Source organism: Chiloscyllium plagiosum, chromosome 19, assembly GCF_004010195.1.
Source record: "Chiloscyllium plagiosum isolate BGI_BamShark_2017 chromosome 19, ASM401019v2, whole genome shotgun sequence".
Lineage (NCBI taxonomy): Eukaryota > Metazoa > Chordata > Chondrichthyes > Orectolobiformes > Hemiscylliidae > Chiloscyllium > Chiloscyllium plagiosum.
The window spans coordinates 49,733,476-49,746,151 of record NC_057728.1 but is presented as its reverse complement, the minus strand read 5'-3'; the positions used below and the strand labels follow the sequence as shown (position 1 = coordinate 49,746,151).

The 12,676-nt window shown below is 42.4% G+C and overlaps 1 protein-coding gene across 2 annotated transcripts; it reads left to right on the top strand.

The window, feature by feature from the left end:
- Nucleotides 1-2,093: 2,093 nt before the first annotated feature.
- On the top strand, nucleotides 2,094-10,284 carry LOC122559396 (thyrotropin subunit beta-like). Of its 2 annotated transcripts, none has more exons than XM_043708843.1 (3): nucleotides 2,094-2,202; nucleotides 5,890-6,052; nucleotides 9,082-10,284. In XM_043708843.1, exons 1-3 carry the CDS (start codon nucleotides 2,138-2,140, stop codon nucleotides 9,358-9,360), a joined length of 507 nt encoding a protein of 168 aa, XP_043564778.1. In that variant the 5' UTR covers nucleotides 2,094-2,137; the 3' UTR covers nucleotides 9,361-10,284. The 2 variants fall into 2 exon arrangements, with proteins under 2 accessions (XP_043564778.1, XP_043564779.1); XM_043708844.1 differs by lacking the exon at nucleotides 2,094-2,202 and adding an exon at nucleotides 4,742-4,814.
- The last annotated feature ends 2,392 nt before the right edge of the window (nucleotides 10,285-12,676 follow it).

Here is a 12,676-nt window from a genome sequence, read left to right as displayed (position 1 = left end):
ATCACAAATGTAAAGATCAAAATAAGATGTATCCCCTATTTACCTTGACGGACAGTCACCAGTTGATAGAAAGCATGGTTTCTGTGCTTAACAAGAATTATTACTTATTAAACGAATTAAACTCAAGTGTGAGGTAAACAGTTATAAACTGCTGCCATGTGACATTCTAAATTAAAACTATAATCCCTTCGAAACTTTGCTTACACTCACACAGACAGGCATAGAGTCAGAGAAAACAACATACAAGGGAGGGGTAACATGAGAAGAACGGTTTAGTCGATTTTATTCACTAATTCTGTTGAGTTGGCCCTTGCTGATCTGAAAGTTTATTCTCGTTTTCCCTTTCTGAATGCTTCCATTGGTTCGCAAGAGGCATAGGGTAACTGGTTCACTTGTAAAAAGTCTCTGATTTAGCAATTTAAAGTCATAGCTTACAGAAACTGCTGAAGAAAAGGTTAATGTTTTTTTCAAGTTTAAAGTGAGCTTTGATTGCAAAGATCAGTGAGACAGTGCATGAACTGGAAACCCTTCTCTGTATCATGTTCTCACCCCCTAGCCGTGATCAAATGGCAGCGCAGGCTCATTGGGCCAAATGGCCTAATTCTGCTCCTATGTCTTATTGTATAAAGACTAATCATTTAATAGTTGGCAGACAAAAGACCTTCATTATTGATAACTGGTCACTAGTCCATAGACCAATTAAAATGTATTGCCAACTGAATACAGAACACCTGCTCATCTGCATCCACTTCAATTCCTGCTTGTTTAGTCAGTTATTGACCATGCTTGCCATAATTGTCAGGTTACTGACTTTCAAACTACGCAGCCATCCTTTTGGAGACACTGGTTTTAAAACAATTATCATTTCAATCTGCAATTTTGAAAAGCGCAGAAATAAAATTACAAGGTTCCTGATGAATATAGATGACCTGGATCTTGGTGTGAAGGGGAAAGTGACAAAAATTGCAAAATTACATAAAGCTGAGAAAACTTGTCAGGTATGAGCAGGAGAGTGTGGAACTTGAGAAGAACACAGACAGGTGGGCGGAGTGGACGGATAGGTGGCAGATGAAGTAGTTCAAGACAGGGAATTGTGTGGTGATGCATTTTGATCAGAAGAACATTGTAAGACCAATATAAAATGGATGGTTCAATTTGAAAGTAAGTGCAGGAGCAGAGGAACCTGGGTCCAGACATGTACAGATCATTGAAGGTGGCAGGTCAGGTGGAGAGAGAAGAAATAAAGCAGTGTTCTCAGCTTTAGTAACAGGAAAGTAGTTTACAAACAGAAGGAGGTGATGTTGAACTTGTGCAAGATACTTGTTAGATCTCACCTGAACAATTGTACACAGTCGTGGGTGCCACGTTATCAGAAAGATGTGACTGCATTGGACAGAGTGCAAAAACAGTTCCAGGAATGAGAAACTTCAGTTAGGAGCACAGATTGAAGACATTGGGACTGTTTTCCTGGGAGAGAAGGCAGCTGTGAGGAGATTTGAGAAATGTTTTCAAAATCTTGAGTGGGCTGGTTACAGCAGAGGGGAAGAGGCAGTTCCCACTTGTAAAGGGACAAGAACAAAAGGGGCATAGATCAAAAGTGACATGCAGACAAAGCAAGAGTGCTGTGAGTATAAAAACTAAATCTCAGGTTAGGTTGTTAGAGTATGGAATACACTGTTCGGAAATGTGGTGGAGACAGGTTCAAATGATGCATTTGAGAGACCATTGGATGGTTATTTAAATGAAATAGAGTAGAAAGGTCTGGGAATAAACAGAAGATTGACACCAGGTAATGATACCCATTTGAAGAAGCAGTACTGTCTTGATGGGTAGAATGGCCTCCTTCTCTGCTGCAACATTTCTTTGATTCTGTAGCAGTCATTTAGCGACTAACAGTTAAATATCTAGTGATTTTCTGAGTGAGGTATTGAGACAATTCTGGGAAACAGCAAGATAGGTGAAGGACACAAGGGGACAGTGTTTACTAAGCAGCTCCGTCACTTCTGGGCTCCGTTCAAGGTTAACTGTTTCAGTGACGCACTAAGTTCCCCTCAGGAATACGTTTCTGATCCCCAGTGCATTGAATTCAAAATTTCATCTACATTTCCAAATCCCCCCGGCTTCCATCTCAGTCTCCATGACTTTCCTCAGCTCCATATCCAGTCTTGATCGAGAAATCCGCAGAGATTTATACAAGACACGATGAGTTGGTAAAACTGTGAATTTTGTTTGTTAGGGAATGAGACTCCTGTCAGAGTTCACTTGGAGAGTTCTGTACAGCTCTGGGCACCACACTATAAGAAAGATGTGACTGCATTGGAGAGAGAGTTGCAGAAATGATTTGCAATATGTTTCCAGGGATGAGAAACATCAGTCTTGTGGATAGATTGAAGAAGTTGGAGCTGTTGTCTTTGGATAGAAGAGGTCTAAGAGGAGATCTGATAGAGATGTCCAAAACCTTCAGTGAGTTGGATGCCATGGATAGGAATAAGGACCAGTGAGTATAGATTTAAAATGGCTGGCAAAGAAGCAAATGTGATTTCTTATTGTTCTTCACAGGGCTAGGTCAGCATTTATTGCCCAGAGGACAGTTAAGAGTCAATGACATTGCTATCGGTCTGGAGTCACATGTAGGCCAGATTGGGCAAGGATGGCAGTTTCCTTCCCTAAAGGACATTAGTGAACCAGGTGGGTTTTTACCCAATAATCTGCAGTGGCATCACAGCCATTCTTAGACTTTTAATACTACATTTTTATTGAATTCAAATTCCGCCATCTGCCACAGCAGAATTCGAATCACTCAGCAAGCAGTTAGGGTCTGATAGTGTAGCGGAAGCACGTCCAACCAGAGCATTCAAGAGGATATTGGATAGAACTAATGTGTAAAGATGTGGGGGAAAGGTGGGAGATTGGCTAGATAAATGGTGCTTATTTGAAGGGCTAGTGTAGTTATGATGTGCTGAATGGCCTCCTTCTGCACTGTCACACTGCCACCATTCTGTGATATCATACATTGCAAAATGCCACAAATAGCAATGGGACAGCTGAACCCACCATCTGTAGCAATCATTTCTTTGTACTTGGTTTTTGAAGAAGGATTCATGCCCAAAACGTCGATTCTCCTTCTCCTTGGATGCTGCCTGACATGCTGCGCTTTTCCAGCAACTTGGTTTTTGTGGCCTGGTTAGCTCAGTTGGATAGACAGTTAAGGTATAGTTCAGAATGATGGTGACAGCATGATTCAGTCCCCATTCTGGCTCAGTTAGACCTGGGAATTACCTCCTTGTCTCTTGCCCCTGAGGGTCAAAGGTAGCGACAAACCACCACAGATAATGCCTACTGGGAAAATGGCTCAGGATATAGCACCAGCAAACAATGAGACAAAAACCAGACTTTGGACAGAGCACATAGACAACTAAATTATACATCCAACTCCAAACTTTGTAGACAACTACAACAACTTGCATCCACATAGCACAGCTCAAGAACGTTATGGGTTCATGTTCAAGCCAGTGTTTATTCTCCATTGTTAATAGCTTGGGACACGGTGATGATGAGCTGTCTTCTTGAAACACTGCAGCCTGTGGGGTTCAGAGACAGCTACTGTAGGGAAGCTGTTTTGGAGGGAAGTCCAAGATTTTGATCCAGTGGCACTAAAAGAATGGCTGATATATTTCTGAGTCGGCTTGGAGGGGAACTTGCAGCTGGTGGTGTTCCTGTACATCTGACACTCTTGTCCCTCTAGATTGTGGATTTGGAAGGTGCTGTCTGAGGAGACTTAGAGTGGTACAGCATGGAAACAGACATTTCCATCCAACCTGGACCACACTGACCAGGTTCCCAAACTAAACTAGTTCCACTTGCCTCCAAAACCTCTCCTACTCATGTACTTCTTCCAAATGACCTTTAAACATTGTAACTGTATGTGCTTGGAGAGTTACAAAAATGTATCTCATATATGGTACCTCTCGCTGCCATGATTTTTCTGTAATGAATGGTTTAAACATTGAAAGTGGTGGATAGAGCCTCAATCAAGCAGGCGGCTATGTCTTGGATGCTGACATGTTTCTTGAGTGTTGTCGGAGCTGCCCCTACCCAGGCAAGTGGGAAATATTTTATTGCAAGATCCCGAGACTGTGGAAAGTATTTTATTAACAGAAGTTCTGTTCTTTTTCCCCAAATTCTGACTTATTGTTGCAGGCACAGCGTTTATGTGGCTGGTACAGTTCAGTTTCCCGAGTCTCAGTATTAGCCCAGAGGATGTTGATAGTGGGGGATATAGCTATGGTCATGCCACTGAATGTCAGTGGGTCATGGATAGGTATTTTCTTGTTGGAGATGGCCATGTGTCCAACCTTTTCTTAGCTCAAAGATCCTCAGAATGAAACTTTAACTGTTTCTGTGTTCCCAGTTCCTGTCTGTTTCTATATGCACCTTTATTACTTGATTACCGTTTCGCACAGGGATCAGTTCTCTCAGTCGGATCAGTCTGTGTGTAAACACAAAGCCACGTGCAGTAATTGTATCAATACCAATTAAGTTAGCTTGTTTTTAGTTATTAAAATGATTGTCTGTTTGGGATGATAGTAACTAATTTCCTTTCCACTGAGTCCTTGCTTTTAGAGATATTAATTATGTACTTCCAGCTAAATTAAATTAGCTTAAAGCCATAGATTGACTTAGCAGATGGGAAGCGTGTCACATCGCTTCTGTGTGGAGCTTTGAGATTAGACCCGAACCATTATAAAAATACTTGCAAGTTCTGTGAATCAGATGCAAGACTGCTGCCTTCAATTGCAGTACTTGATTGCAAGGTAATGTCACATCACTATTAACTGTTGGCAATCTTTCTCTTGTAGATTTTGCAAGTGTGCTACTAGAATTGTGTGAATGTATAATTCCCCTTTCTTGCTGTAAGTCTGACAGAGGTCAGTACTGTACTTAATTGCTTGAAGTCAAAGCTAGGGTGTAGATAAAAACCAAGCGGCGTTCTGTGAGGAATTTGTTTGATGCCTCTGAATATCAGCAAACCTTGGAAGTTTTGTGAAATGAATTTGGATTCATATCATTATGCATTCTTAATGCATTAAACAACCTTCCAGTGTGATGAACTGACATTGTTTAATCCAAATGGTGAGTGCCTCCTCTTCAAATCTGATGTTTGCTTTATTTTTCCAAAGATAAAGTGTTTGTGGAAGTAACACAGTGTCTAAACTTCCCAAGTGATAATGCAGTGTCCACAACAATTTCAATGGTGCAGCCAACGTAGCTGTTACACAAAGGACAGTGAAAAATGCAGATGGTCTTCCACTTTCAATGTGTCAGCTGATGTTACCCCTTGTGCAATGGTGTCTGCACTGATTGATTCTGAGACACGGGAATTGCTGGCAGCTCTCAATGGCAATATCTTTACAGGTCTGGGCTGTGTTTGACACGTACAACATGAACATACGTTATGTATGTTTAAGCTTTGCCACGATACCTGATGTAATCTACATGCAACCCAGCAGGAACCTAATGAACTTAAAATGAAATTCCAAACAGCCCCCTTGGTAGCGCAGATATTGAATATCACTAAAAACGGAGGCATGTTGATAAACGTTCAGCCTCACACTTCTCAGGACAAACACAAGAATGCCAAATTTCAATCACAACAATTTCTACTGCCGGCAATAAAAGCTGGTGATTAGTTGGCAACTCCATTCTGATTGGCTCAAGTGTTGCCACAGAGAAAGCAACTTTGAGTGCCCCGAGCAAACTTTGGCATTTATCCTGATGAGTGCAAGACAAAATGTTGTTTGAATATTGACAGAAACGCAGTCTTTGTCCCAGTAAACATTGTGGCGGTGCTGATCTCTCTCTGTCTCTCTCTTTCTCTCTGTGTTGCAGTATGAACACCCTGCAGCTGCTGGCTCTCGTCCTGTCTTTGAGTTGCCATCAGGTTGTCTCCCAATGCTCACTGACCAGATTCGTGTCGTATGTGGAAAAGGAAGAATGCAGCCACTGTCTGGCCATCAATACCACCAGCTGCGCGGGTTTCTGCATCTCCCGGGTAAGGTGCAACAATAAGGGGAGTTAATGTCATTCTACATCGAGGATGAAGGTGACTTTCTGCACCTACTTGCTCTCTGGACATACCTAGACCCTGTCTAGCCCAAATCCCTGGCCAACAACAGCATCCTGGAGGAGAGGCAATGGCTGCCATAGCAATGGCACCCACCTTCGGTGTAGGATCACAGAGATAACACTGTCGGGTTGTGAGTCCTCCTGGGTTGGGGGTAACAGGGAGAGGGTGACTCTAGTGGACATTCTCCAACTCAGTGTCCATTCCCTCGACTGAGCATTGAGTGCCTTTGATGAAAGGGATCCCGATGCTGGTTTGAAGAGTTAATGTGTGCAAAACTGTGAATAGCCCCACAGACTGTGAGAAAGGACGTAATGGCCTCCAAGAGAGTGTGTATCAGTGATGTGTCGCTCGTTTCCAATGCTGAAATAGACAGACACTTGGTTGTTATCAGGGAGGTTGCTTGGTCACAGTCCTTCCTGAAGAGGGGTAACTCCCAGCACCGATGGTCTCAGGGCCTTCAGTGACCCTCAGTAAAGGGCTTCAATTAGAGGTGGAATGCGGGCAGAGACTAGAAGGTGGCAAAGAAACGGGGGCATCACCAAGCTGCGGAATGACATTCCCTTCCCTTCTCCAAGCCCATCACTGCTGGGAGCAGGAGATTCTGCCCAAAGTGCAGAATTACAAACAAAATCGATGGCAGATTGCAAAAGGGAAGCTCTTGACAAAGGAGCAAGTGCTAAGGCATTTACAATAGGCAGGTGGAGGGAATGTCGCCAGGTACTGTGGATAGACACGGTGCACATAGTCTGTCCAATGTATCTCTCTCCGATTGTATCAAGTCCAGATGAGAAGGACCATTGAGCCAATTTTCCATACAGTTTGTCCTCTAACTGATACTCTGCTTCAGTGATTCCAGCCTGTTCTCATTACCAACCTCTCTGCAGCCAACTCCCAGCCACTGATTTCAGAGGAGCCTTGGTCTAAACTGTTGTTCCTCACTTTGTACCAATATCCTTTTGTCCGGTAGTCATAGTTTAATCATGAAATTGTGGTCAGGATTAACCATTTTCTAAAACTCTTCAAGTCTCTCTTCAACACTAACATGGTCATTAAAACCGACATCTTTGGCCAAGCATTTAATCAATTCGATTTGTAAACATTCTTCTGCTGCAGCTTCTTATAGATCCTCCTGCCAGATGTGCTGTCATGATGTGCCAGTCTTGTCTGTCTCACGGCATCCTCACAGACTCACAGTATCTCTCCTGTAACCGCCCTGTAACATCTACCCCACACCTAGGATGACGCTTCTTTCTGCTGTCCTCCATTTTGCCTCCAGGGTGACCTCTGTTGATTTGCAGCTCTGGTAAATGACTGAAGTACTGACATTATCTTTCCTGTGCGTCACGTTTTAGTTAATTTTACTCTTGCAATTTCAAGAACATTTTTGTTCATCTTATGATCTGAGAACGGAATTTTTTAACATACATCTTAGTATTCATATTTCAAAAACTAGATATTTTCTTATTGCCCAGGTTTCTGAGGCAGACAGGAGTGATTGAACCGAGCATCTTATGAGGTTTGTTTGTTTTAAGTTTGAGCTTCATATTGTCAACACATCCTTGACATTTACAAAATATGGCAATCTCTATCCTTCTCCTGAATTCTATATCGCATCTGCCATCTTCAGTTATCTTTTGTGTAAACAGCATTTTTATTTTGCTGGACTAGGGACTTTAAAAGGGGAAAAGCTGTTGTGGAAGATGTGCTTCTTTAAAAAGAATGGGATATTGGTACTCGTTATATGATGTACCTGCAATGTTGCTGGATTTAAGCCTACTCAGCATAGTAACAGCTTCCTGATTGGTTCTTGGGTGAGAAGCTAATATAGCAGAAGCATCCAGCCTATGAAGGAGAAAATCTCTCTCTCGCGTTCTCCCATATGAAACAATTCCAAGTAGCCAGCTTCTTTCCATCTCTGCCAATTCCCTTCTTGAAACGGAGAAGGGAAAGACCGCATTCAGTGATTCTGAAAGGGTGAATCCTAAATTGGTGAATGAATGTGTCCACGTGTCCTCCTTGAGGAGGAGAAAGGAACCAGAATGAAACTGAAGGAAAACATTGCAACAGCTGCCTGTAACCCAGACTGCTACCAGAACCGTACTTCACTGACTTCCCACCCATAACGTTTGTCTCATTTTACATGCGTGGGATGTTTGTAAATGGGTGCATTGAATCTCTATGGTGTGCAAGCAGGCCATTTGGCCCATCAAATCCACAGAGGCTGGAATTGAACCCGGGTCCCTGGTTCTGTGAAGCAGCAAAGCTAAGCACTGAGGCACCGTGCCACCCCGCCGAGTTTAAACCTTAGAAACTTTTGCAATTCGTGTTTCTTTTCTGAAATTGGTTAAAAACTATCAGTTTGCACCACACACAGTTTGTGAACGGCACAGTGGTTAGCACAGCTGCCTAACAGCTCCAGAGACCGAGGTTCAATTCCCGCCTCAGGCGATTGACTGTGTGGAGTTTGCACGTTCTCCCCGTGTCTGCGTGGGTTTCCTCCGGGTACTCCAGTTTCCTCCCACAGTCCAAAGATGTGCAGGTCAGGTGAATTGGCCATTCTAAATTATCCATAGTGTTAGGTAAGGGGTAAATGTGGGGTATGGGTGGGTTACGCTTCAGCAGGTCGGTGTGGACTTGTTGGGCCGAAGGGCCTGTTTCCACACTGTAATGTAATCTAAAAAATCTAAATAGCTATTTTCTTAAGTACAGAAACATTTCAGTTTTCGCTCAGCGAGAATGTGTGCAGCAGAACACAAACCCATCACTTTCTGATCTCAAGGTGAGAATGCAACCCACTGAGCCCAAGGCTGATACACATCCAAACTGACAGTGTTGCCAATTGTGATCTAAAGAGTGGAGCTGGCAACTAATTTCAAAGCATTTTTTTTAGCAATGTTAAGGTCTATTTATGGTCCGATGCATTGCCATTGATAATGAACAACGTCTTTTTACAGGATGTCAACACAAAGTCACTACTACCGAAGATTGCACTGGTCCAGAGTGTCTGCACCTATCGACATGTCAAGTACATTTCCATTAAACTTCCTGGATGCCCCCCAAACGTTGACCCCTTCTACAGGTTCCCAGTTATTCTCAGCTGTGTGTGTAGCCAGTGCACAACCGATACCACAGACTGCATCAATGGAGCTGATGCTTCCCTCGATTGCACCAAGCCACAATGGAGCATCCCCATCTCACATTCTCGCATCCTCCCCCTCTCAGGCAATGTATAAGAGCAGTAGGTGGCTCCTCCATTTTATAACATCTGCCACCCTGTATCTTAATTCCATCTACCTACATCAATTCCATAGTACATAATAGCCAAAAAGAAAATCTATCAATCACAGTTTTGAAACTTTTCATCGAACCCACACAGTAGGTTTAAGAGGAGAGTTCCAGATTTCCACTTCCCTTAGTGCGAACAAGTGCTTCCTGACATCTATTTTGAAGGTCATATCCTGTGTTCAAGAATTCCCCAGCACCAAATAAAAACCAAATCTTGATGTCTAGTCAACTGTCGTGAATCACTCCAAATCTCTAACATAATAAAAATATTACACATTTCCAAATTCTGTATATTCACAGCTTCTGTCCACAAGCTGTTGCACTTCTTACATTAGCACCAAAAATCATGGCAACATTGAACACTGAGAAGTGTTATATAATGAGAATTCCCTATTTAAACAATTCCCCATGGCTCTGTACAAGCAGCTGCTGTCACTGGCTAACTGTACAGCTCCATTTCTCCCTGTACTGCTGCTTCCAGTGGTACCCTGTTCAGCAATACAAGAGATTTATTATACTAATAAAATCAATGTACCCATTTGTACATTCAAGAAATGAATAATTCTTGTAGTTTGAGGAATTGCAAAGATTATTTAAATCCAGTCCACACAGTTTGAGAATGGCAATGGAATTTAGTTTGTAAAACTATAGTTATTTTCAAAGAACAATATTGACTCTGGGTGATTGCCTGAGGAATACAAAGATGACTTTCAATTGAAACATTGTCTGTTTGTGCAGCTATTATACTAATCCCTTCAATGTATTGTTCCAATATTTGTTTCTTAGATTTATTACTCCTCTGAACTGATATTTCACATGCTTCAAAATTAATGAATTGTTCAAAATTGTCATTGTTCAAAATTTTCTGACTTTCCCAATAAACTGAAAAACTGAATTTCAAAAACAAAGAATAATCTACTGTATCATTTGTGAACTTCCTGAATAAATCAGATACATAGCCAATTAGGAGTAAATTACTGCAGATGCTGGAGCCTGTACTGAAAACAACCAATGCTGGAAATCACAGCAGGTCAGCCAGCATACACGGAGAGAGAGCAAACTAACATTTTGACTCGAGATGACTTCATCAGATCACAACCAATTAGGCCCACTGGCATAATACGCTGAATAATGTCTGTCACTCTGGCAGAAATCCAGGGGAAAGGTCCCTGCTGTGCAGGATGACTTTGGTAGCAAAGAAGTGAGGTGACTGGCATCAAGGAGGCAAATGCATCAGTATCAAACGGACAAGGGAGTGGTTACTTTGCTATTTGGGGGAAATACAAATGTATCAAGGGAGTCACTTTTAAAAAAAATTCCTTCTTGGCTCGGCCACCATTTATTGTACATCACTAATTGCCCAGAGGACACCTTAGAGTCAATGACATTGGTGCTAGTCTGGAGTCACAGGTCAGGTAAGGACAGTCCAACAAACATTTGAAAACCATCTTTTGGTTTAAAACAACAACGGTATGCAGTCACCATTAGGCTGGCATTTTAGTTTCAGATTTTTATTAAATTCAAATTGTATCATGTACATGGATGGCTTTATGAACTCTCACTACCCTCCAGCCTCCAACCGCTGCCCCCGCCCCCCCAAGACATTAACCTAAGGTTCTGGGGGACTAATCCAATGATATCATCACTACGTCACTGCTTTTCCCCCATCTAGGATGGGACCATAAAAGCAAGGGAATAGAGGTAGGTCATTCAGCCTATTTAGTCTGTTCCAACAATCAATTTTATCTCATGGTTGATCATCTACCACTATGCCATATCCCTTGATGTCAATAGTCTCTAGGAATCTAATGATCTGCCTTGAATATTCTCTATGATTGAGTTTCCACCTCCCTCTGGGGTGGAAAACTCCAGATTTACCACCATTTGTGAAGAAATATCTCATCTCACTTTTAAATGTCTTAACTTTATTCTTAGACTCAGCAGTCTATCTATATCCACTCTGGCATTTTGTTTTAAGAGTTTCTAAGCCCCAAAAAGGTTATCACGAATTGTAATTTATCTCAGCAATGCATCTACAACAAATTCAGGTAAGAGATGAGGGAGATACACAGTGATGGAGCTCTGGGAACCAGAGAACCAAAATAAATTATTCCCCTCATTCACCTGAGACAGAATACTAACTCTGTCTCACTTAACTCTATCAGAACGATTCATGATAAACCTTTGTGAATCTACAAACTGCTTCGAAAAGATTCCCCAACTCTCAAATCTGGGTTGCGTACAAGGCTCTAGAGATTGAAAGCCAGTGTCTTGCCCACCTACTAGACTCGGTTCTTGCTTCCACATTTCTTATTGTTCTCCTCTGCCCAGGGATATAGAACATCCCGAAATTCCGTTGTGTTCACATTAACTTCTAACTTACTGTTGATCCCAGAGGCAATTTTCGCACCCAATTGTGCAACATCCAAATGAAAAATAAACTCTGAAAAATTCCCATTAGCTTGTTTAAAATTTCAGACTGGAACTGGACACATTCGCACATCAATAGCATTCTGGTTCATGTTGTTTGTAAAGACTGTGTCTTTTTATTTTTCTGTGGTTTTAATTGTGGATTGAAATGGGATAGGATCACTTTTAAAAACCAAAGAATGTTCAATGGATTACTGGAGTTTTGAAAGCAAGCAACATGCTGCTCTTTGCAAGTACTGTTTACACAGCTGCTGGTTCGAACATTACTAGACAGTTTGCAGACAAATTGGAACCAAAGGCTGTGTACAAATGGAGATTCAGCTGTAGCTAATTGGTCTGTCAACTAGTGACCAAGTATCAATGACAAAGGCCTTTTCTCTGCCAACAACTATGTGATTGATTATCAGATAGCTGAACAAGTTAGGATTGTATATGGGCAGCATGGCTGCTCAGTGGCTAGCAGTGCTGCCTCACAGGAGCAGGGACCTGGGTTCGATCCAGCCTCAGGCAATCGTCTGTGAGGAAGTTGCATGTTTTCCCTGTGTCTATGTGGGTTTCTCCCGGGTGCTCCGGTTTCCTCTCAAGGTCCAAAGTTGTGCAGGTTAGGTGGATTAGAACTGAAAATGTGTTGCTGGAAAAGCGCAGCAGGTCAGGCAGCATCCAAGGAACAGGAGAATCGACGTTTCGGGCATAAGCCCTTCTTCAGGAATGAGGAAAGTGTGTCCAGCAGGCTAAGATAAAAGGTAGGGAGGAGGGACTTAGGGGAGGGGCTTTGGAAATGCGATAGGTGGAGGGAGGTCAAGGTGAGGGAGATAGGCCGGAGTGGGGTGGGGG

Excerpts from the sequence above, each read along its gene's own strand:
- LOC122559396 (XM_043708843.1), top strand. The coding sequence starts at position 2,138 with ATGACTTTCCTCAGCTCCATATCCAGTCTTGATCGAGAAATCCGCAGA. Across the intron at positions 2,203-5,889 it reads AGAGATTTATACAAGACACG|TATGAACACCCTGCAGCTGC; the intron begins ATGAGTTGGTAA and ends TCTGTGTTGCAG. Across the intron at positions 6,053-9,081 it reads CGGGTTTCTGCATCTCCCGG|GATGTCAACACAAAGTCACT; the intron begins GTAAGGTGCAAC and ends GTCTTTTTACAG.